Here is a 23,335-nt window from a genome sequence, read left to right on the forward strand (position 1 = left end):
TCTCCGTTTTCCCCATTTTAAAGGTTCTTTTTTTTTTTTTTTTCTTTTTCCAGCCCAGCCTCTCCATTTTCCTATTTTAAAGGTTTTTTTCTTGATACATTTAATTCAGATATTTAAAGATTATTTATTTATTTATTTGACAGAGAAAGAGATGCAGCAAGAGAGGGAACACAAGCAAGGGGAGTGGGGGAGGGGGAAGCAGGCTTCTAGCTGAGCAGGGAGCCCGATGCGGGGCTTGATCTCAGGACCCTGGGATCGTGACCTGAGCCAAAGGCAGATGCTTAACTGATTGAGCCACCCAGGAACCCAAGTTCAGGTATTTAAAGAATATTCACCAGTGGCAACTGAACCTCTTACTATGCCCATGTACACTAAAGGAAGCCAGCATACGGAGGCTGGTATGAAGTTCAAGGTAGTCCTGAGCGGCCTTGAGAACTCAGAGCTCTTCTCTTTGCCTAGAAGGGTACAGGCCACTCATAACATAAGCTGCTGAAGCCAAGGGTACAGAAAGCACATTTACCCAGGACACCAAATACACAGATTTAATCTCAAGCCCATTCCCGTCTGTATACCCAAAACGGGTTCTACTGTATTACATCATGACACATTTTTTCCTGAAGAAAAAGGAATGTCTCAAGCATATTCATGAAGATTTCTCTATATGATCAGGGCCTAGCATAAGCTAATATCTCATAAGAGATGCAGTGATAAACATGTAGGCAAGTAGAAAACTAACAAGCTATCTCACAGTAACAAATGCTAGTCAGAGAATTAAAATAGGGTGAGGTGACTGTGAGTGGCAGGGGGGCTATTTTAGATTCCGAGGTCAGGGAGAGCCTCTCTGAGGAGGTGACATTTAAGCCAAGATCTGAATGTCACAAAGTAACCAGCCACGTGAAAATCTTCATTAAGAACATTCCAGATGGAGGGAAGAGAAAGGTCAAAGAGAAATGGTCAAAGAAAGGCTCCATATGTTTAGAAAGAAGGCACATGTTCCCAGACATACTTCCTCTTCCACCAATTCACCCTCCCCATTGTCAGCTGATGAGCCCACTTCCTACTTCACTGAGAGAAGGGGGGCTAACCCTTCTCTGGGTCTATGTGTCGTCCTGTTGTGCGGGGGAAATCAGCGGGCACATCAGCCTGCCAACCTAAAGCTCACTTGCACAGCAGGTACTTGGCTCCCTACCCCTGTCCTGTGACTATGGAGAAGCTGCACGCCCTGAGACACCAGAGAAAAGGACGCTCCCAGCCATCCTCCCCTCACCCCTGCATTACCTCATGCTCCCTTTCTCCCATATCTCCCCATCAACAAACAAAACATGCCTCACCATCTCCAACCCACACCTCTTCCAATCCACATTTGCCTCTCAAAGTGACTCTCCAAGAGTTGGCTAAAAACATGGCGTCACTTCCCCTAGGCCTCATTTCTGTTGAACTCACTCTAACAGGAGTTTCATCACCAATCATTCCACATAGTGAGGGCTATGACATGGCCTGTATCACATGGTGATGCCAAGGGAGACCGCAGCTAGGAGGCTATTGCTGTGGTCGAGGGGGAGACACGAGCTCAAGGATCTGAGAAGAGGATCGCGTCTTTGCCATTTGTCTTATATTCAAGTCAGCAGCACTCATTGGTAAATTTGATGTGGAGGGTGGAGGGACAGACGAGAGACAAAGATAGTGCCTATATTTTTGTCACTATTGAGGAGATGGGGATAAGCAAAGGTGAAGCCGGTTGGGGAATTCAGTTCTGAGATGCCCTTCCGGCTTTCTTGTTGGAGATGTTAAAAGGGCAACCAGCAAAGCAATCTGGAGGGCTGGAGGGAGATGGAAACTGGAGAGGTCTATCTAAAGTTCAGTGGTAAAGATAAGGTTTCTAAAGTCAACGGTCTGATGAGGTTATCTAGAGAGAATACAGAGCTCGCCCACCTCTCAGGCGCAGCCACACCTGGAACCGGTCAGTCTCTCTAGCCCTATCTTCTTCTTTGCCTAGAAGCACTCCCTGCAGGCAACCACATGGGGAACCCAGAGTCCACAGGCTCTCTTGGCCTTGGAACATGCTTGAAACATGTCCTTGGCCATGGGATCCCCTCCCAAGCTCTTAAAGACTCTAGGTCCCATACCAGCTCTTCCCTTCCACTTGCTCCGGATCCCGCAGGAGTTTCTGTGGGGATCCATCCAGTGAAGCTATGGCTATGGTGTCCACACTGCCATCCACATACAAACCATCCATTCATGGGGCATGTCTTGCTTAATTTCCCCCTCATGATGCAGTGACACATATAAATCCTCCCTGGGGAAGAAAGGCCAAAACCTTCAGTCACCATCCTTGAAAAGGGAGACATGGAGAGACAACAAAGCTAGAGCTGCCTGGGTCCCAGTCAGAAATGCACTCCTAACTTTCATAACAAATGGCTTCTTATTCAGCTGTAGAATTGCTACGGATGTAGATTAAATCAAATAGAGTTCTCTGGTCGAGGTTAAACAAATGCATTTCCTTGACCTCTCTTGGGCAGGACCGGGACCCCATGACTTTTATAAACATACCACTGGACTTGAGGGTTTTCAGCATTTTTGTACCAGAATCCTCAGTTGGAAACGCTTAAGAAACCTGCCAAGCTGGGAGGGAGCCGGAAGTGAGCCAGGCTGGCCTCTGTGAGCCCCCACTGTCCAGGCTGGGGCCAGAACCGCCATTAGTCACGTCAGGGCTGCTTTTTAACAGGCAGGCTTTCTCCCCCTAAATGATTCGTCTGGTGAAATATAAACACTGATCCTCTGGAACAGCATCCACTCGCTCAAATGTATTTACTAACAAGCAGCCTTACTTGTGGGAGCCGTAATCTCTCCCGGCTTTGGAACGCAACCGGACTCCGGCCCTGAAGCAAAGAAGGAGCAGCTATAAATGAAGATTTAATTCCCCCTGGTTCCAGATCGAGCTTAGAAATTAAAAAGACAACACTCCACAGTTTAGAAAGGCAAGAATAAATAAATAAAATAATCATAATAATAAATTCCATATTATTATTGCCCATGTCAACATCTAAAACTTATTTGAAGACGTGTAAATCCTCCAACTTGCCTTTGCTAAACGTTCCCTACTTTAAATGTGCCAACATGTAGTCCCATAACACCTCTGAGATCAACTGCATGCGAGGCCAAGCTTGTCTCAGAACTTGGGTCAGGGTCTGAGCGCCAAGTAGCCGCTGCATCTCCTCCCACAGCTGCCTCCCCACACTCGGCACACAGCAGTCATTCCCACACAATTCAGACAGGGAAGACACCGCAGTTAGTTTTGGTGAAAGGCAAATATCCATTTTTCTTTAACTCTGAACAATCTTTGAATGGGTTGGGGCATGTCCTGATGATCACCCGGGAATCTTGAAGAGGGCAGGAACCTAGCCTCACCTCAAACTTACTAAATGAGAAATTCTTAGAGCGAATCTCAGGCATCCGTATGACCAAACAGTTGCCCTACATGATTCTGAAGCAGCCAATCTAGAATCCATGCACAGGCCACCATCTGTAATGCCTGATAACTGATGGCACGCTTGGCAGACCAGGCAAAACTGCAGACGTTTTGTTGGAATCGTGTGCTAGGCAGACTCCCTTCCCTGGAAAATTCACTGATGTGATTCATCTGTAGAACCTCCTTCCGGTTTCAGTCAAACTTTACGTGTTAGCCCAGAACTCCTCATCAGATGAATCCACTTTCTTCTTTGTGGCTAAAACCATGCTATTCAAAACATTTCGACGGAGTGTATCAAAGTCACAAACAAATGATCTGGAGGCAAAGGGAACGTTTTTCTAAAGTGTCATGAGTTGTTTCTTCATTGTTTATTATGAAAAGTTAACCATGTATCCTTGCAGAATGGTTTCATCTCCACAGAAGAGCCCAAGGGAGGAAAAGGCAAGCGTGATGCCTCATGGCTCAAGGCAAACACGATAGATAGGCACCATGTTGCCTGTGGAAGGGAGTAGAGAGAGCATCTCGTCTATGTGATGTCACCTTATGTTATGTAAGCCTAACGGGACAGCATTGTACAGATAAACAAATATTTCATTCTATGGCCACACTTGTTGTAGGAAGGTTATCTTTCCAAACTTGCAAGAACAGTGGAGCCTTGTGCCACCATCCACATCCCCTTGCTTCCAGGACACTCTGATTCCAGAGCTCTGGGATGGGCCCTGCATCAGAACATTCCAAAACATCCCAGGTCAAATGGCCAACTTAGAAATTGCACCAATCTTTGAGAATCACCTGAACATCATTTGAAAGGGAAATGAACAATAATGGAGAGCAGCCAAATTGGACAGACTGTCATTTTAAAGGTTTATATCTTTAGGGTTTATTTTTTTAGAGAAATCACTTAATAGCATACCATAAAACCAAGTCAGTATTAAAACACACACACACACACACACACACACACACACACATACAGAGAGAGAGAGAGAGAGAGATTGATTCTGATACTATCTACTCAGTTTGTCTCTGGTTAGAGAGATTATTACTGACCCGGAATCATCCATTTTCTCTTATAAGAAATCGCAGAGTTGAGCACTTCGAAGTGACATACCCAGTGTTCCCTTTAGAAGTAAAAAATTTAGGGAGTGATAACAAAGCAGCATTTTGAGGGCACAGAATCTTTCCTGTTGCTCCAAAATTTCCTGAAAGATTCAGGATCCCTATAATGCCTTCTGATGGGCTGAGATGGAAACAAAACGCAAGCCTTTGTTATTAAAGTGCTCAAAGGCTGAGCCCTGCTCTAGCTGCTCTGGAATCCACAGCATTCCTCCCCCCAGCCCCAGTCCGGCTCCTCCCTCCTCTCAGAACTTCTCCTGAGCCTGAGCTCGGCTCTGAGCACTGTGCCAGGTCCAAGGTGGGAGTCCGCCCTGGGACGCCAGAGGTTTGCTCGCTCAGAGGAAGTAAACCAAGTATAAAACTGTTTATAAAGTGAGAATATGAACTCCTCTAATTACAGGGATCTGGAACGCCCAATTCCAGTTATTCCCAAAGGGAACATGACTGGGGCGGGGTGGGTGGTAAAAAAAAAAAAAAAAAAAAGGAGGGGGGGGTTAATGTCCTGGAAAGCAAAGCAAAAAAATTAAAGAACACTCCCTGTTAGATATTTGTTTTTGCCCATCCTGGCACATAGTGGGTACTGAATAAATAAATAAATTCTTCTCTGTAGACAGAGCAAGGAGAGATCACTCAAGACAGAAAAGTGGGTTTGCCTCGGCCCTGCCAAGTTCTCTGACAGTTTGGGGGAGAAGCAGCTCTTTGCAGATAATCCTGGCCGCAGGCTGACCCCTTGCTTTAGTTCTATACTTTGGGTTGCTTTGTGCAATCCTCCGTATTAATCAGTCAGTGCCTAACCCATTAACTTGATAAGTATGTAAGTATTAGTATGTGCACAAGCTCAGGTTACCTCACTAACTTAAGATCTGTTGTAACAGAGAACCAGATGGACGTGTGAAGCTTTCCCTCACTGAGCTTATAATTTAGTGAGGGAGATGGAAAGTCAATAACAGCAACCAAAAGCGGATGTAGCATAATTACGGTGTGATAATTGTTACAGATACAACAAGACAGAGACTAGGGAATAATCTGGGCGGGTGGTTCGCGAAGGCCTTGGTGGGAAAGAGGTCACCCAGTAATGGAGGAGAAACTAGCCATGAATGAGCAGGGAGTGGACTGAGTGGCAGAAAGGAAAAGTTAGTCTTTTCTGGGCAGAGAGAGGGAGTGGGACAGAGCCCGGGATGAGGGGATGGGGTCAGGAAGTGCCATGGGCTTCAGGGTTAGGAGCCTGAACTTTGTTCTCATTTAGTGAGAATCCAGTGAAGTGTTTAACCCCAGGAAGTGACATAGTTTGATTTATAACTTTACAAGGCTAATCCAGAGAAGGCAGAGAGTTCAAGAACAGTTGAATAGGGTAAGAACAGAGTCCGGAAGTAGGGAAATTCAGCTGTAGGTTATTTTGGGGTCTGGCTGAGAGGTGGGATGAGGACTGTGGCAGGAGAGACAGAAAAGGGCAACGTGGTTAGACGAAATGTCAAGGTAGTGACCGTAGACTTGATGATAATGGGTAAGGCGTTCAAGCCATCAGGGGTCTTACCAGGGCTCGGGGTCCTAGGAAAGGAATGAAAGGTGACTCTGCGAACCTGGGTGGGCCGTCCGCAGGAAGGCTGGGTGGAGGGAGGGGAGAGGGATCTAGCTCCTACTCTCAAACATACCACCAACACTTTGAAAGAAACATGGGGAATTAAACAACATTAAGTTGGTGGCAGTTCCATCTCAGTATTTACAGTTGAGAGAAGGATGGAAAGCATGACCCCCCCTCAAAGGAGTGAGGGAGATGCAGACCCCCTGAAGCAGAAGCAGGTGACAGGAGTGGGATATAAAGGTTCCTTCCCACCCACTGTGCCTGACCAAGCTACCCTCCCTGAAGGGACTCGGGGCTCTGCATTCTCCCCAAACGAATCTCCCTTGTGGGTGTTTTGTTGTTATTTGCAATTCAGCTGCAAAATCACCTGTTAAATATACCAAAGACAGAACAAAATATTCTGAGAAATTCTAAAAACTCAGAACCAGACATATTGTTAAGGGTAAAAGTCTACTTCGAAGCTTTGATTTTCTTAAAAAAATAAAGCAGAGAATAGGCACATACTGTGAAATGTTGTTAAATGAATGAACACATGGGAGAGAAATGAAGGTGGATTTAATTTGAAATAGTTTCATTTTAATGATGTAAAAATACTTGAGCTGCCTTCCTAATTGCTTATTCTTTCCTTTATTTTTACTACTGGGTCACATATTCAACTCCAGGCTGGTCAAATTGCATTCAATTAACCTAGGTCTGTAATAGAACATCCCTGCCTTTCTGTGTGATAAAGAGGGTATGCTCTCCAGGTGTGTTTCTCTCAGAGGAAAGGATGAGAGGGACTTCACACTCTCACCTTGTGGCTTGGGAGATGTAGCTGACAGACAGTGGGGGATACATTCAGTCATGGATCTAAAGTTAACTTGTCTCTATGACACTCATCCTGAAACTCATACAGTAATAACAAGCTTTCCCGAAGCCCTCTGAAGACAACAGGCCAATGATTTCCTCCAATTAAAAACTTTTTCTTTGGGGTTCCTGGGTGGCTCAGTGGGTTAAAGCCTCTGCCTTTGACTCAGGTCATGATCCCAGGGTCCTGGGATCTAGTCCAGGATTGGGTTCTCTGCTCGTCAAGGAACCTGCTTCCCCCCTCTCTCTGCCTGCCTCTCTGCCTACTTGTGATCTCTGTCTGTTGAATAAATAAATAAAATCTTAAAAAAAAAAAACACAACTTTTTCTTTATTTAAACTAATGGCATCTAAAATCACCACAATTAAAGGTTTCCTCCAAACTGTAAATGTGTTTAACCCAGAGAAGACAAACCCAGGATACTGCATTTTGGGGGACATATGACAATAAGTCCTTGCCTAGTTCCTGAAAGTGACCTTGAGACGTGGCAAAAGCCAGGAAGCTCAAGGCTGGGAGGGCAAGTGGGTAGTTGCCTAACTTCTTACTCTACTGAATGCTGCCATGTTTCAGACGATCATGTCTGGGTGCCGGAAGAGACAGGATCTAGAAAACTTCAAACACATGATTCTGGGCTAAATCTCAGGTGAGAAGCTAAATGCCTTATTAGAAGGTGAGAGTAAAAAGAAAAAAAAAAGGTGACAGTAAAAAGATTGATCTCTTTCATTCTTTGTTTCTTGCTCTCAAAAAAAAAAAAAAAAAAAGGAATAACTTCGAGAACCTCAGTGCTAAAACTTGAGGCACAGCCCCATTGGCGTTTTTATGTGCCAGAATGTGGATGCAGTAAGAGCTTAATGGACATTAGGTATCAGAAAGGAGGATACAGGTTTTGAGGCTCAGGATGAATTTCCAAACAATATTAGCAGGTTCCAAATGTTGCATCCTCGAACTTTTAACAGATGGTGGATACCTATACTAAAATATTCTTTTTATGCTTCATATTTGATATGTCCGACCAAGCAGACTAAGTCATGACTAAAATTCCTATTTGAATAAACAGTTTCTCATAAATTTGGATTAATAATATACTGGAATACCATTTGCTTCCAAAACAGTAAAGCCTGAAATCTCATTAAATCGCTAGAAAGCGCTGATAGTACAAAATTATACAAGATAACAGCAGCATAGTGAAATTACAAAGTGTTTCATTGCACAGGTGACCCATTCCTACACGATTTTATTTTCATAACCTAAATCTTTTTTTTTTTTAATATTTAAGATTAGGGATCTTTCTCCCAGTTACAACTTGTAGGTCTGCTTCTGAATTGCAATGAACAGATAAACAAGATCACAGATGTGTCAGTTGAAAGAGAACCTTTTCTGGCACTTGAGGAATTGGCTTACTTAACTGAGCTCTGTTCTCTGTACAATGCAAGATTCTCTGTAACAAGATTTTTTTTTTTTTCTTTTTCCGGGAATCCAGGGATTTGCAATGCCTTTTAAAACAGCAAACTTGAGCCTCATTATCAAACTGAGCAAGATTAGGAAAGACTCTGAGTCTTCTTCAAGGATTAGTTGCTAGTTTAAAACAATGCAGGATTTAAAAAGACATTCTCGCATGCACCAGTGAATTAATCTTGCCATTTCACCATTGGGATAAATGAAAGAAGAAACAATGCCAGCAAACACTATTCTTTCAAAGGATCCTCAAAAACCAAACATTCTACAGTGCAAATGTCAAGATTTATTACAGGGAGGAAATATGTCGGGGCCTTCCAACACAAAATAAATTCTCCTACTTATTTTGGCCATGTGCTTCTATTCTTTTCAGACTCAAGCCAGATTGTTCACATGTAAGAAATATTGCCTTGTGGATTCATCTCAGAAGATTCACACACCAGCCTGCTCCTCCCGGGCCACTGAGGGGGGGGCCGACGGGGAGGGTAGGTGGGTGGCTGGAATGCATGAAGAGAATGAAAATTAAGATCTAAATGAGGCCAAAGCAAATCTAAATGGGAAGAAATTCAATCTCATCATAATGACATTTAGTATTTTTCAAAGCCCCAAATAAATAGTATTTAGAATGTCAATCATCTTACAGTTATTTTTATTTTAATTATTTATTTATTTTAGATTTTATTTATTTATTTGACAGAGAGAAATCACAAGTAGGCAGAGAGGCAGGCAGGGAGAGAGGAGGAAGCAGACTCCCTACCGAGCAGAGAGCCTGATATGGGGCTCCATCCCAGGACACTGGGATCATGACCTGAGCTGAAGGCAGAGGCTTTAACCCACTGAGCCACCCAGATGCCCCCTTATAGTTATTTTTAAGTAATGTGATTAATAATATAGAGAGTACAGTTACTTAAATGGGTTTCAAATGGGAGAGAAGTACCGTAAGTCTGTCTTTGAGAACGATGTGAAATCAAAAAGGAAACATATTAGAACTAATCCATGGGACAGTTCTGTGTTCTTTTCTTCCCCAGATGTGTGACCCTAAGCATAACCTGAAATCCATTAACTTGCATCAGTCTATGTAGGTTTCCCTGGTCCTATGGCAAAAAGGCCTTTGTCCTTAGTGACAGAGGTTTTTTTCTTGAGAAGTTTTGCCATTCATTTATGGCTGTCTGTGAAAAATGGCACAGAAAGGACACTCTCCCCGAGTGGGTTGGCTTCAAAGTCCCCACCCAACTTCGCTTTCTATCATCCTAAGAGGACTCTGAATTTGAAACTGTTCTAGAACCTCTCCAACTGGAGAGCGCAAGGTGACGAGAGCTAGTAGCATCTCATTAAGCAACCCAATGGGCAGGCATTGCACTAGACGTGTTGTACATGACATTTCATTTAGTGCTTACAGCAACCCCATGACATAGGATTATGATCGACCTCATTTTGCAGAAGAGAGAGAATAAACAAATTTCTCAACATCACGTCGCCACTGTTAGTAGCTTCCACATCTTCTTTCAGTGTCTACTCAATTTACAGCAAATATCTTTTATCCTCTATATGAGGATAACTGAAAAATAATCTTGCCTTTTTAAATACCGGTAATGAAAAATCCTAAGGCTGGAGAGCTTGTGGGTTTACTTTCACCAAACTTGGACAATTTTTGGCAATAATGATCAAAGCCAGACGATTTTCTAAACTGTAACTCTTCTAAATTGAAATTTGACTATAAAACTAGAAATTAAAATTTTAAGTTTTGTTTTAAAATTGGAAAGCCAACAGGAAGAAAAGTCACTTTCATGGTTTTACCCATTTTTAAGACGCTGAGTTTTGTTTTAAAATTGGAAAGCCAACAGGAAGAAAAGTCACTTTCATGGTTTTACCCATTTTTAAGACGCTGACAAGTGCTACATAGTTTGTAGAAAGAATGTAACACAGGGTTAGTTGCTACCTTGCTATAATTGTTTTTCACACCAGGTACTTGTTAACATGTGCCTTAAAAATAGCAGAATATTGCTATGCAATGTGAGCGATGTGATTGTGTATTTTTTACCCATAAATGATATTTGGGGGTGGTAATATGATTTCTAATTTATAGAGATTTGTTGAATTACATCCTCACTTTATTGTTCTGTTTTTAATAATAATACAAGACCATTTGCTGCTTATTTGTGAGGCACATAGGTCATTTGCCATAACTAAGAATTGTCTTCCTTGAGGCCTTTGTGATTACCATTCTCAAAGTAAGTGATTTCAATTAACTTCAGTTTGGCAGGTTCAAGTTCTGGCCAAAACTTCCCAATAAGAACATTTGGTAGTTGTGTCTCGTGTCAACTGTCCTGATGAAGTTTTTTTGTAATTTTTTCTTTGTAAATTTCATCTTTCAACTACCAAATCAATTACTTTTTTAAAATTAATGTCTCTGAAACTCACAACAAAGTGCAGTCATTAGAATGGAGCACAGTTCAGAAACAGATCTAGGGAAAGGAATGAACTAACTTGCTCTCATACACCAAGTGAGATCTGATGTGCTCCTTGCTCCTCCTGAAGCTCTTTCTACTAAAAGACATAGCTAAATTTCCTCATTATTGCTATCTTTTTCCAATTCTTATGATTTTCTAAAGGTATATATTTTTTTTCTGGAATACTTTAAAACAACCTGATCAAAATATGCTAACATAAGTCCACTCTGAAGAGTGAGGTGCACAGACCAGAAAGCTTCCGTTCAGGGAGGAATTACTTTTTTTTTCTTTCCAAACTACCAGGTGTTACTTCTTCTCTAAATATATAATAACTAAGGTATCTAGACCATGGGCTACAGCATTATGAACCTAGAAGGTTAACCATCTGGGATAATACTAGATGAGAGTGAAAAGAACTGTGTCAGTATGATGCCTCACAAAGGGCAGCCTCCACGTTCCTTGAACTGGCTCCTCATGGCCAAGGTGTGGCTGCCAATGCCTTCCCATCGCAACTCCATTGGGGGCTTTGCATCGTTAACTAAAGCCAAGCATCCCAAAGTTTCAGTGCTTTGCACATTTCACTCTGACACAACTCATTAGAAGGCTCAAGGCCCTCAGCAATCAAAGAAGGAAGATAGATGCATGAAAGCAGATTTACCAATTCTTCGTTTTCAAACTCCGAGTTATACTGTGCTGCCTCTTCCGTCCCTGGTTTCTGAACGATGTTTCTGCAGACGAGCCAGATGGTCAGACTCGCAATGAACATCCCAATATCAGGCACGAACACTCGGATCCCATTGCCAGCATCAGCTCCCTTTAGGCTATGGAGGGAAAAGAAAGAGGGAGGGGGAGGAAATTTAGTTGTTTTTCTATTCCTATGGTGACACCCTCTCCAAATAGGTCTGTATCTCCTTAATGAATTTTTTAAAAAAGCAATACTCAGTTTCTGCCTAGAAGATACGGGAAAGCGTTTCATCGACCTCAGAATCTTATGTAATCCGCTAAGATTCAGGAAGGCACCAGGATTTCACTGGAGTTTCAGAAATATTATAAAGACTCCTAAACCAATTCTCTAAAACATGCTAATGAACTGTATTGTTATTAAATAAGCCCGTGTGCAGTACAGAACAGGTGTGGGGAATGTAACTGAAGCAGTTAAAAACTAGACCTATACCAGCTGCCAGGAGATATTTTACCTTAGAGGTAAATCAAAGCTGGAGGGAAAACAGAGAAGATGTTACAGCAGTCCTTGAAGGGAGGACCTCTTCATTATCTTCAATACGTAGTTGATTTTGTTTTCCATACTGTTCCAAGAAAGGCAGACCTAGTACACTTCTTCTTTTAATCTTGGAGAATGGACTGTGAACTTCGAATTGGAAGATTTGGGTTCAAGTGTAATAAGCCTGACACTGACAAGCAGCATTCCTCTGGGTGGGGGGGGGCAGGTAGGGGGACGGAAGGGTCCTTCCCATGGCCCTATGTTCCTCCTCCTCCACGCCAAAGAGATAACTACTCTTCGCCTTCCTCATCTCATTTAAGTCAAACGCAAGTGACTCAAGGTTTATAGAGATAAAAGCTTATTTAGGGACTCCGCTAATGCGCGATCAAATATGGACTGGATTCATTTACATTGTGTATATTATGTATCTGGGCAAAAGCATAAAGTATAACACACAGCAAGACCCCCATTGCCTACCTAGATATAACCACTGTTAACATTTTGATAAATTCAAGCATTGTTAATATCTACCACTAACTGAGCAATTGCTCTGTGTTATAAGATTGGTACATATTATTTCATCCAACCAGTTACCATACAGAGTTAGGCATTATTATTTATCCTTCTTTGCATTAAAAAAACAAAACAAACAAACAACAACAAAAAAAACCCCACAAAAAACAAAACCGAACTTCAGCTCCAAAATGAAAAAGTATTTTCCTGAAGTCACACAGATAGAGGAGAGTGAAGTATACTCAAGCTCCATTTAGATACAAATTTTATGCTCTCCACCACTGTGTTCTCACATATGTACCTGCCTGGCTTTCCTTTCCAAGCTTCCTCGGTGCCTTAACATGCATACTGAGAGTTTACAATGCTAAGCTCATACATCACCTATTGTTTTGAAAATAATTAGTTCATTTACTGTATCACTAATATTTTTATTACTCACTGATGATTTTTATTTTTTATTTTTTTAAAGATTTTGTTTATTTATTTGACAGACAGAGAGGCAGCGAGAGAGGGAACACAACCAAGGAGAGTGGGAGAGGGAGAAGCAGACTTCCCACAGAGCAAGGAGCCTGATGCGGGGCTCGATCTCAGGACCCCAGGATCATGACCTCAGCCGAAGGTAGACACTTAACGACTGAGACACCCAGGCACCCCTCACTGATGATTTTTAAACATCACCAAGTTCATGATCAGACATCACATAACTATTCCACTATTGTGCAGTTAGAATGTTTTCATTTCTTTGTTACTATCATAATATGTAAAAGTTAAAAGTTAATTACTTCAAGAATCTAGGAGAAAATCTTCAGACCAGTCTAATTTGCTTTTTTAAAAACTGGTCTGGAAGAGACCATGCCCCACAGAAGCTTCACGTTCAGACATGGCTCTAAACCCTTCCGAACGGAGAAACAAGAAAGTGAGAAGAGATCCCTTTACCTCCTTAAATGAAACAAACGTGATTGTGTCAGAGGGATTAAAAAATTACAAATTCCATTCATTTGGAGTAAGAGGAAGAGAATTCAACTAAGAAAGTTGCATCGAAACGACACTTAGAACAATGAAATCTAATGATTGATTTTATCACCAAAGGTAGAAGTTTGTTGTATACTATTAAAAGTGACCAAACAGAGCAAACAAAAATTAGCATCATTACACTGAGAAGAAAGAGGGGATCCAGAAGACAGACCAGAGCACAAAAGCCAGGCTCTGGTAGGTGCTTGCTGTGTGGGGCTAAGATCAGGAGAGCTGCTAGTCCTAATAGGTTATTAGAGCTCTTTCATGGGAAACAAATTGACTGCGGCTTTGTATAAAAAGCACTAACCAAGCAGGGTTGAGGGCAAAAGAATTCTTCAAGGAAAGGTGTCAAGGACTCCAGCTGTGGCCTCAGCTGCTCCTTGCCCCACGGTACAGAGACCTAGGAAGCCCCAGCAAAGCCTTATGCCTTTCCCACCTGTGGACTGCATTAAGCTCCCAGTCTGCAAACAGTCTCTTTGAGGCAACAGACTCGGCTTTGTGTTTCTTGGTCCCAAAAGACACATTTCACAGCATACATATATTACAAGAGTAAATGAATGCTGTTTGCAAAAGCAATCACGCCGCTTGCTGTGATAGAATTTAGCTACTGGATCCAGGATTGAGCTGTGATCCTGATTTGCAATGAAATCATTCAGCCACAGAGGTGCTAACCTATTAACTACTACTCTTGGCTTGCTGATTTAACAAAGCCGTGCATTCATAATGCCACAACTGCAGAAACAAAGACACTTTTGAAGAATATAATGAAGAGCACGTCCAATGAACAGGTCACAGTCTAACTGATATATCATTTGGGGATCGTTTTATCAATCAAGTCTCCTTCTTCACTGTTTAGATCAGTGTCTACTAAAGCACATTCATCAGAATGTCAGTCCTCAGAAATGCACTAAGTTAAACAAAATAAGGCAAAAAATGAAAAAAAAAGTCTTCAGTCAAATAAGAGTTAGAAAATCACAATGCATAGTACTGTGGTAAAGAACCTGTGAAGTTCTGTAGTAAAACAAGAATTTTGAGTTGATTTATGCCTCTGTTCCAAAATTTATTTGACCAAAAATCATTTCTTAAAATTTTTATCTGATCCCTATCACATTTTACTGAGCTAGTGTTCATGGAACCGGTCTTAGGAAATGTTGGGCTAGAGTCTGCTTAATGGTGTAGTTTTTGATTGAAATGAATGGATAATTTGGAAACTATCCTAACGTGCAGCTAAGCCCTACAAATTTGATGTTTACTAGGTCTCAATAACTTTTGAAGTCAGTGGCATCTCATTCCATTCTCTTATCCGGTCGTCCAACTATCCATCCATTAACTCGCTAAGTCATTGAAATCATGAAGCTGGAAGGAACTACAAATAGTCCGGCTCTTTTCATCTGATAGATAGGAAACCAACAAGGGAAAGGGCTAAATGGTTGGCCCAACTGCTCACCTAGGGGCAGAGTACTTCTACTCAAAGTCTTCTGATGAATATAGACAACACTCACTGCTCCTGTCCTTACTCAGCCATCTTCCACCTACTTTAACAGGCTCCTTTGCCTACACTGCTCAGAAAACGCTCTTTCAAGGGTCACAAGTGATCTCCCTGCTACAAGGCCCAAATAGCCCATCCAATTCTCATCCTACCCCACCTCTGAACTGCACTCGACAAACAAGATCAGCCCTTTCTGTTCTCGAACCTATTCCTTGGTTTTCTTACCTTTCCCTTCTAGCTATCTAGATAGCTATGGATAACTGTGAATATTCCTGGAAACTTGCATTGTTTAGTGGGAAATCCCACTAGGAAGTACTGGGCTGGGGGTGCTGGGTGGCTCACAAGATTAAGCCTCTGCCTTCAGCTCAGGTGATGATCTCAGGGTCCTGGGATCGAGCCCCACATTGGGCTCTCTGTTTGGCGGGGAGTCAGCTTCCCCCTCTCTCTCTGCCTGCCTGCTTGTGATCTCTCACTCTCTCTTTCTGTCAAATAAATAAATAAAGTGTTTAAAAAAAAAAAAAAGTACTGGGCTGGGTTTTACCCATCGGACTCTTCTCCTCAAATATTGATGGTCTGCAAGGTTCTACTCTTCACTTATTTTTCTTCTTCTTTTTTTTTTTTAATTTTTTATTTTTTATAAACATATATTTTTATCACCAGGGGTACAGGTCTGTGAATCACCAGGTTTACACACTTCACAGCACTCACCAAAGCACATACCCTCCCCAATGTCCATAATCCCACCCCCTTCTCCCAAACCCCCTCCCCCCAGCAACCCAAGTGACTCTTAATCTCACTTATTTTTCTTCTAATGCTACATGGTAAACCTGGGTGATTTACCTACCCCCCAGGCTCCCCAGGCACCAACATGATGACTTACAAATCTACACAGCCAGTCCAAACCTTTCCCCTGAGATATACCAACGGATACCCAATTTCCTACTAGATATGTCCACTTCTAAAGCTTTTAAAACTAAATGTTACCTTTATTCCAAAAGCTGTTCTTCCTAACCTTGAAAAGTGGTACTGTCATTAATCTAGAAACCAAGACAGAACCTGGACCCTGAAAAGCTGGAGGTTCTGTCTCCATAATATTTCTCTTGACGCCATTTTATCCCCACATCTCAGTTCTGCTCCTGGATTACTGCAGTAGCACCCTCATTATTTTGTCTCAGGTGGTCCCCTCTGCCAACAGGTCTCCATGTTACTACCAGAGTTTCATTTTTAGAAGCCTAAGGTTGACCATGTGCTGCCCACAGGAAAGGTTCATATTCCTGAGTATGGTATGTGAGGCCCTTGGTGTTCCAGGCCTGGTTGCCTTACATGTCCTCCTTTAGAAGCCTGCCATACGTTGCACATACTTGATCATAAAATGTTTAATATTTTATGTCACTCAGTTATTTACCAGATGAGAGCTTCCTGTCAACTTCCTCTCTGCATCCAAGAACTATATATGTACGTATATATGTATGCTTTCTTTGTACGTATGTGTGTGTGTGTAGAGAGAGAGAGATAGTATTTATTCTGCCAGCCCTTACTCTCTTCACACTGTCCCATATATATATCTGTGTATAAAATTACGTACATATACATATGTATACATATATATATATATACACACACACACACACACACATACATACATATATATGGGATAGTGTGAAGAGAGTAAGGGCTGGCAGAATAAATACTGTGTGTGTGTATATATGCACACATGCATATATACATAAGGGCATATACATATATGTGTATATACACATATGTGCACACATATACATATATGCACATGTATATATGTGCATATACATATACATGTATACATACATACGCATACATACATGTGTATATATGCGTGTGTGTGTACATATACATATACGTGTATATGATATATACACATGTATACACACACACACACACACATAGGACAGTGTGAAGAGAGTAAGGGCTGGCAGAATAAATACTATCTCTAAATATTTACACTTTACTTTGTATAACAGTAGTTTGTGCAAAGTATTGGTGAAGAATTAGATGAGATATTTTAGTTCATTTAGATTGTTTCATTCAGGAAAAATAAAATACAAACCCAGACAGGAAGAAATGTTACTTTGTCTGGGAATAGCTAGAGATCAGGAGCTCATGATTAGTCTCAGTTACTTGAACACAAAGATGTAATTGACAAAACTGGAAAATATAAATCATGATATATATATATATAAATATCATATAATATATATACCACATATGTATGTGGTTTTGTTAAATACATACATTGGAGAAAACATTTGAAGAACAGGAGATATGGAGTGTATCTAATGAACGTTAAAAGGCTCAATTTGGCAGAATTCTTTATCCACTCATTCAAAAAATATTTATTACACCATCTCCAATGTACCAAGCACTGTCTTGGAAATTGATTGTTGGTTATAAAGGTATGTAAGGGAGATAAAGTAAAAAAGATGGGTTAAGGTTGGACCCAGCTGGGATTGGATTTTTGGCAAAGAATCCCATAGCCCAAACTGCTGAAGGATTTGGAGCAAAGGAGGAACATAATCACCAAGGAAACTGAGAGACTGTGATTTGGTTGTAGGAAGTGGGGCATGGAGGCAGTGCTTTCATGGTAATGTGAGGTGTAGTGCCGAGGCAATATTTCATGCTGGAAGCCACAGTGGGATTTGTGCTTGAGAGAGAAGTCATGGCTGAAGGGGTAAACTTGAGAGTTTCCTTCCATGTAAGTTGACTAAAGTCAATAGAATAAATTAGATTGTCCAGGGACAGTGCATTGCATAGAGTAAATCTTTGGATAAGGTTCTTTGGTTCTTTGAACTAATTATAAGTATACACCCAGAGCACTTAACAATAAATTACATTTTATTTCAAATAAATTCTACATTTGAAATCACACTAACCAGGTTTTGTGTTGAAGTCCTATTTTAATGAATTAATGAGTTAAATAGAAAGATATTTCCCTATAAAATGTTACCCTAGGGTTCCAGATATAAAACAGTTACATTTTTCATATATATATATATATGTGTGTGTGTATAATTTCATATTTATATATCATATAACATTTCAATATTTTATTTATAATATTTATATTTCATATAAAATGTCATATATATATATAAGCTTATGCTAAACTGCTTAAAATGTCATGTTCTCTTAAACAGGCAAATATTTTCTTTCTAAACTTGCTGTAGTTGCATTGGTCTTATTTGTTGAGGGTGATTATACTTCTTGAAGAGGCATTGGGGAAGCTGGAAATTGGGAATAACCTACATATCCTTCAAGAGGAAAATGAATAGATTAAATTAGTATACCCCCACAAAATAAAATAAATACTATAAATGAATAAAGTGGTGCAAAAGTATGTGTGATGGATCTAAATATGGATGTGTCATCTCATAACTGTAATCTCATAACATAGTGGTATTGTAAATAATGCTGCAATGAACATAGAAGAAGAAGCAAAAGTACAGAATGTAGATCACTTAGGGATTTATGCATAAAAATGACATGAAGATGACAAACACTTATTTCTGGGAAGGGAAGAGGGATATAATAATCTACTATATAAATACCAAAAATATTACTAATGTTCAAGTCCTTAAATTGGTTGAAAGCTAGTTGATAAGAACAAAAATGTATCTTTAATACTTCATATTATTTTGAAAAGTTGGAATAGTCATGCTGCTTAAAATTTCTTGTGTAGAACATATCTGAAAAACACCAAGTCAATTATCTTGGCTGAGAAAAGACAATGACATTTGTATTGAGGTAAAATTGGTATATAGCATATTAATTTCAGGTGTACGGTATAATAATTGGTACTTGTACACACCACAAAGTGATCACCACAATAACTCTGTTTACTATCCATCACCATACAGTTGATCCCCCTCTTTACCCTTGCTGCCCACCCCCTAACCCCCTTCTGTTCTCTGAATCTCTGAGCTTTGTTTTATCTTGTTTGTTCATTTGTTCTGTTTTTTCAGATGCCATGTATAAGAGAAATCATATAGTATTTGTCTTTGTCTGATTTATTTCACTTGGCACAATATCCTCAAGGTCCATCTGTTTTGTCACCAATGGCAACATTTTCTTTTTTTTATAGCCGAATAGTATACCATCATGCGTGCGTATCACATTTTCTTTATCCATTCATCTATCCATGGATAATTATGTTATTTCCATCTTTTTTTGTTAATTCCATATCTTGACTATTGTAAATAATGCTGCAATGAACATAGTGGTGAATATATCTTTTCAAATTAGTGTTCTCATTTTCTTTGGATAAATACCCAAAATAAATACCCAAAATAGATCTAGCTATTCCACTTTTGGAATTCCAAAAGTGGAATAGCTAGATCTAGAACACATGGTAGGTCGATCTTTAGTTTTTTAAGGCACCTCCATATTGTTTTTTTAGTGGCTGCACCAACAGTGTAAGAGGGGTTCCATTTCTCCACATCTTCTTCAATGCTTGTTATTTCATGTCTTGTTGATAATAGCCATTCTAACAGGTGTGAGGTGGTATCTCACTGTGGTTTTGATCAGCATTTCCCTGATAATTAGTAATGCTGACATCTTTTCATGTGCCTGTTGGCCATCTGTAGGTCTTTGTTTGGAAAAATGTCTATTTAGATCCTATGACCATTTTTAAAAAATTGGATTGTTTGATCTTTTGTTATTGAGTTGTTTGAGTTTTTTATATATTTTGGATATCAGCCCTTATCAGACATATGATTTGAAAATATTTTCTCCTGTTCAGTGTTGGCTTCTCATTTTGTTAATGTTTCCTTTGCTGTGCAGAAGATTTTTCAGTTTGATGAGATCCCGCTTGTTTATTTTTGCTTTTGTTCTTCTGCTTTTGGAGTCAGATCTAAAAATTCAGCACTAAGATATGAGAAGCTTGTGGCCTATTTTTTTTTCCCTAGGAGTTTGATGGTTTCAAGGGATTAATTTTATTAATGTTTTATTAATGTTCTAATGACCATGATTATATTAGGTCTGACTCATTACTCAAATACAATCACCAGCCTTCCTGACAAGGTCCAGAGAAGTGAGGCATGTGGGTATTTCCAAGGGCAAATCAATTCATTTTTCCAAGTTTCAGTTTTTTCATCTACAAAATGATTTCTCAGGGTCTCCCTGACTCTGAAGTTCCATTTCAACTAGGAAAATCCACCATAAGGAGGCAGCAAAATTGAGATGGGACTGGGAAAGAAGAAAAATGCTGGAGTTTCAGGTATTGCTGAGAAAGAGCAACCAAGTGTAAATGCAACCACAGTCCTCTCTGGAGGTTCAAAAACAGTAGTTGCATTTATGCAACTCTTTTTGGGAGGTAAGTCTTTTGGTTCAGAGTTAGTAGGAAGGTCAACTTCAATGGGATTCCAATAATGATTAAAATAGCAAATGAACATTATTTAAATGAATGCAAACTATTAATTTGGTCTACCTAGTACTCTGGTGGCCTCTGAAGTTGACACATTGAAAGTCATACTACTTTCGTTTTTCTTAAGTGTAAGTACTCTGACTGAGGTCCATCAGTTACTCAGATTTCATAAATCACCTTAAAAACAAAGTGAATGTATATCTAATTGTAAAACCTTAATGTCAGAGATAAAACTCTGGTTTCAACTGCTTCCCACATGTCTTAAAAATATGTATGGAGGCTGCCTTTTTATGATCTGCGACTTCACATAGCAAGTCACATAAGGAAGTATTAAATAGATTTCATGTAAGTGAAGAAAGATACAGATGAGTAAAACTTGAAGGAAATGTATCAAGTATTGAGAATCCCTTTCAATATTCAAATCAAGGGAGTCCACTGTTGTTAATGCATTGAAGAAGCCAAGTAGCTCATTTCTATGAATTCAGAAAACTTTTCTGTCACTAAAAGAGCAATTGCTTGGCAATTTCTAATTATATTAAGGTATGAGCTAAGGCTGAATTTCCAGGATTTTTTTTTCTACATTTAGTGGCAGGATTCTTTTCACCTTGAAGGTGAAACACTACTTGAGTATTTTAATCCAGTTATTGTGAGAAGTTGCTCTTCTCCTTTGGAACACACACACTTCATTCTTATATAAAGTGTTTTGATGGCTTTTCACTTCTGTTATGAGGCAGAGGGTCAGTTAAGAGAGTCCTAAGGCTCTTGATTTGACAGAAGTTAAGGGAAGGAAGAAAAAGTGTTGGGAGACAGTCACATATTTGTCCCGATGTACTCGACTATTCAGGAGTGTGCAGGACCTGGCTGGTTCTAGGTCTGGGTTCAGTGACTATTTATTACCAGCTTGAAATTGACCTCAATGGGAGTATTTACATCATGGAAGTTGGCAAATGCTGTTAATAGGTACCTTTCCCCCAAAGAGTTGGTTGGAATGGAATATTACTCAGTCATAAAAAAGAATGAAATCTTGCCATTTGCACAAGTGTGGATGGAGCTAGAAAATATTATGTTGAGTGAAATGAGTTAGACAGAGAAAGACAAATGCCATATGATTTCACTCATATGTGGAATTTAAGAAAAAAAAAAAAAAACAGATGATCAAAGGGGGGAGGAGAAATAAACCAAGAAACAGACTCCTAACTAGAGAGAGCAAACTGATGGTTACCTGAGGGGAGTTAGGTGTGGTAGGATGGGCTAAATAGGTGACAGGGAGGGATGCCTGGGTGGCTCAGTTGGTTAAGCAGCTGCCTTTGGCTCGGGTCATGATCCCAAGCGTCCTGGGATTGAGTCCCACATCGGGCTCCTTGCTCAGCAGGGAGCCTGCTTCTCCCCTGCCTCTGCCTGCCATTCTGTCTGCCTGTGCTGGCGCTCTCTCCCTCTCTCTCTCTCTGATAAATAAATAAAATCTTTAAAAAAAATTAAAAATAGGTGATGGGGATTAGGGAGGGCAATTACTGTGATGAGCACCAGGTGTTGTATGGAAGGGTTGAATCTTAAATTGTACACCTGAAACTAACATTATACTGTATGTTAACTAACTGGAATTCTAATAAAAACTTTTAAAAACACACTAGAACAAACAAAATACAAAATAAAATAAAACTCCAAAGCAGTAACAATAGAAGGCACTTCTTTCACTATATGTCTATCTTGGGCAAAATTCTAAAACATACCCTTAAACATCAAATCTAAAGTCCTCTACCTGATGTTTAAGGTTCCCTATCATAAAGCTTATTTCTGGTTCCTCCTAACCTTGTGATCTTCCTCTAGGGGCCTCACCATCCTATGACAAGGACAGAGTCCTTCCAACCTCTGGATCTTTGCTAACGCAGTTTCCGTTACTTGGAACTTTCAACCTCATCGTCTGCCCTTGTCCCCGTCAAAATTTTTTTTTTTTTTTTTTAAAGATTTTATTTATTTATTTGACAGAGAGAAATCACAAGTAGATGGAGAGGCAGGCAGAGAGAGAGAGAGAGAGAGAGGGAAGCAGGCTCCCTGCTGAGCAGAGAGCCCGACGCGGGACTCGATCCCAGGACCCTGAGATCATGACCCGAGCCGAAGGCAGCGGCTTAACCCACTGAGCCACCCAGGCGCCCCTCCCCGTCAAAATTAATGTGTGTGCTCTTTCAAACTTGTGGCTAGAAACATGCCTGTAAATGATCATATATTCTATCCACTGGTCTCACTTCCTGTCAACTTCTTGAAGCACTGAAAGGTCCCTCCCGTGCCTCCTTTTTAGTGATTTTGTGACCATGACAAGGCTCTCACCAAGGAAAGGTCCTGGTGAAAGCCTCTCAGATATCCTTTCTTACTGCTAGTCAAAAATGATAAAATATTCAGCAAGCCAAGAACTTCCTCCAGCTGCCCCCTCTTCTGTGCTGGGGGAGTGGATATGTCCTGCCTCTTGGATTCGTCCCTTTCTTATTTTCTAGGCACTTACAAAAGATAGTCTGTCCTCCATCAACAATGCTAATTCCTACAGATCACTCTTGGGAGTCTCCACATCATTTATTCTTAAGAGAAAACTCCATCATAACATTTATAAAAACAGAGCTGCACCACCTGGAGCCTATCCCAAAGTGACTTGCCTTCCAAGTTATAAACAAAGCATTGGTCATACTGTCCAGCTTGTGAGCTACCAGGGTCTGGTGGATGTGGGTTTATAAAAACAACATGAAAAACAAGCTGAAATCTCCCTCCTTAAGCGATGCTAGCAGTAAACACCAAGTG

At 40.5% G+C, this 23,335-nt stretch overlaps 1 protein-coding gene across 4 annotated transcripts in view; it reads right to left on the bottom strand.

The window, feature by feature from the left end:
* Positions 1 to 23,335, bottom strand: part of PIEZO2 (piezo type mechanosensitive ion channel component 2) — a 451,560-nt gene that overhangs the window by 184,895 nt on the left and 243,330 nt on the right. For all 4 annotated transcript variants that reach the window (XM_032309673.1, XM_032309672.1, XM_032309670.1 and 1 more), the window contains exon 5: positions 11,577 to 11,739. In XM_032309673.1, the coding sequence (XP_032165564.1) occupies positions 11,577 to 11,739 (163 nt within the window). The remainder of the gene's footprint in view (positions 1 to 11,576; positions 11,740 to 23,335) is intronic.

Source organism: Mustela erminea, chromosome 13, assembly GCF_009829155.1.
Source record: "Mustela erminea isolate mMusErm1 chromosome 13, mMusErm1.Pri, whole genome shotgun sequence".
NCBI classification, from domain to species: domain Eukaryota; kingdom Metazoa; phylum Chordata; class Mammalia; order Carnivora; family Mustelidae; genus Mustela; species Mustela erminea.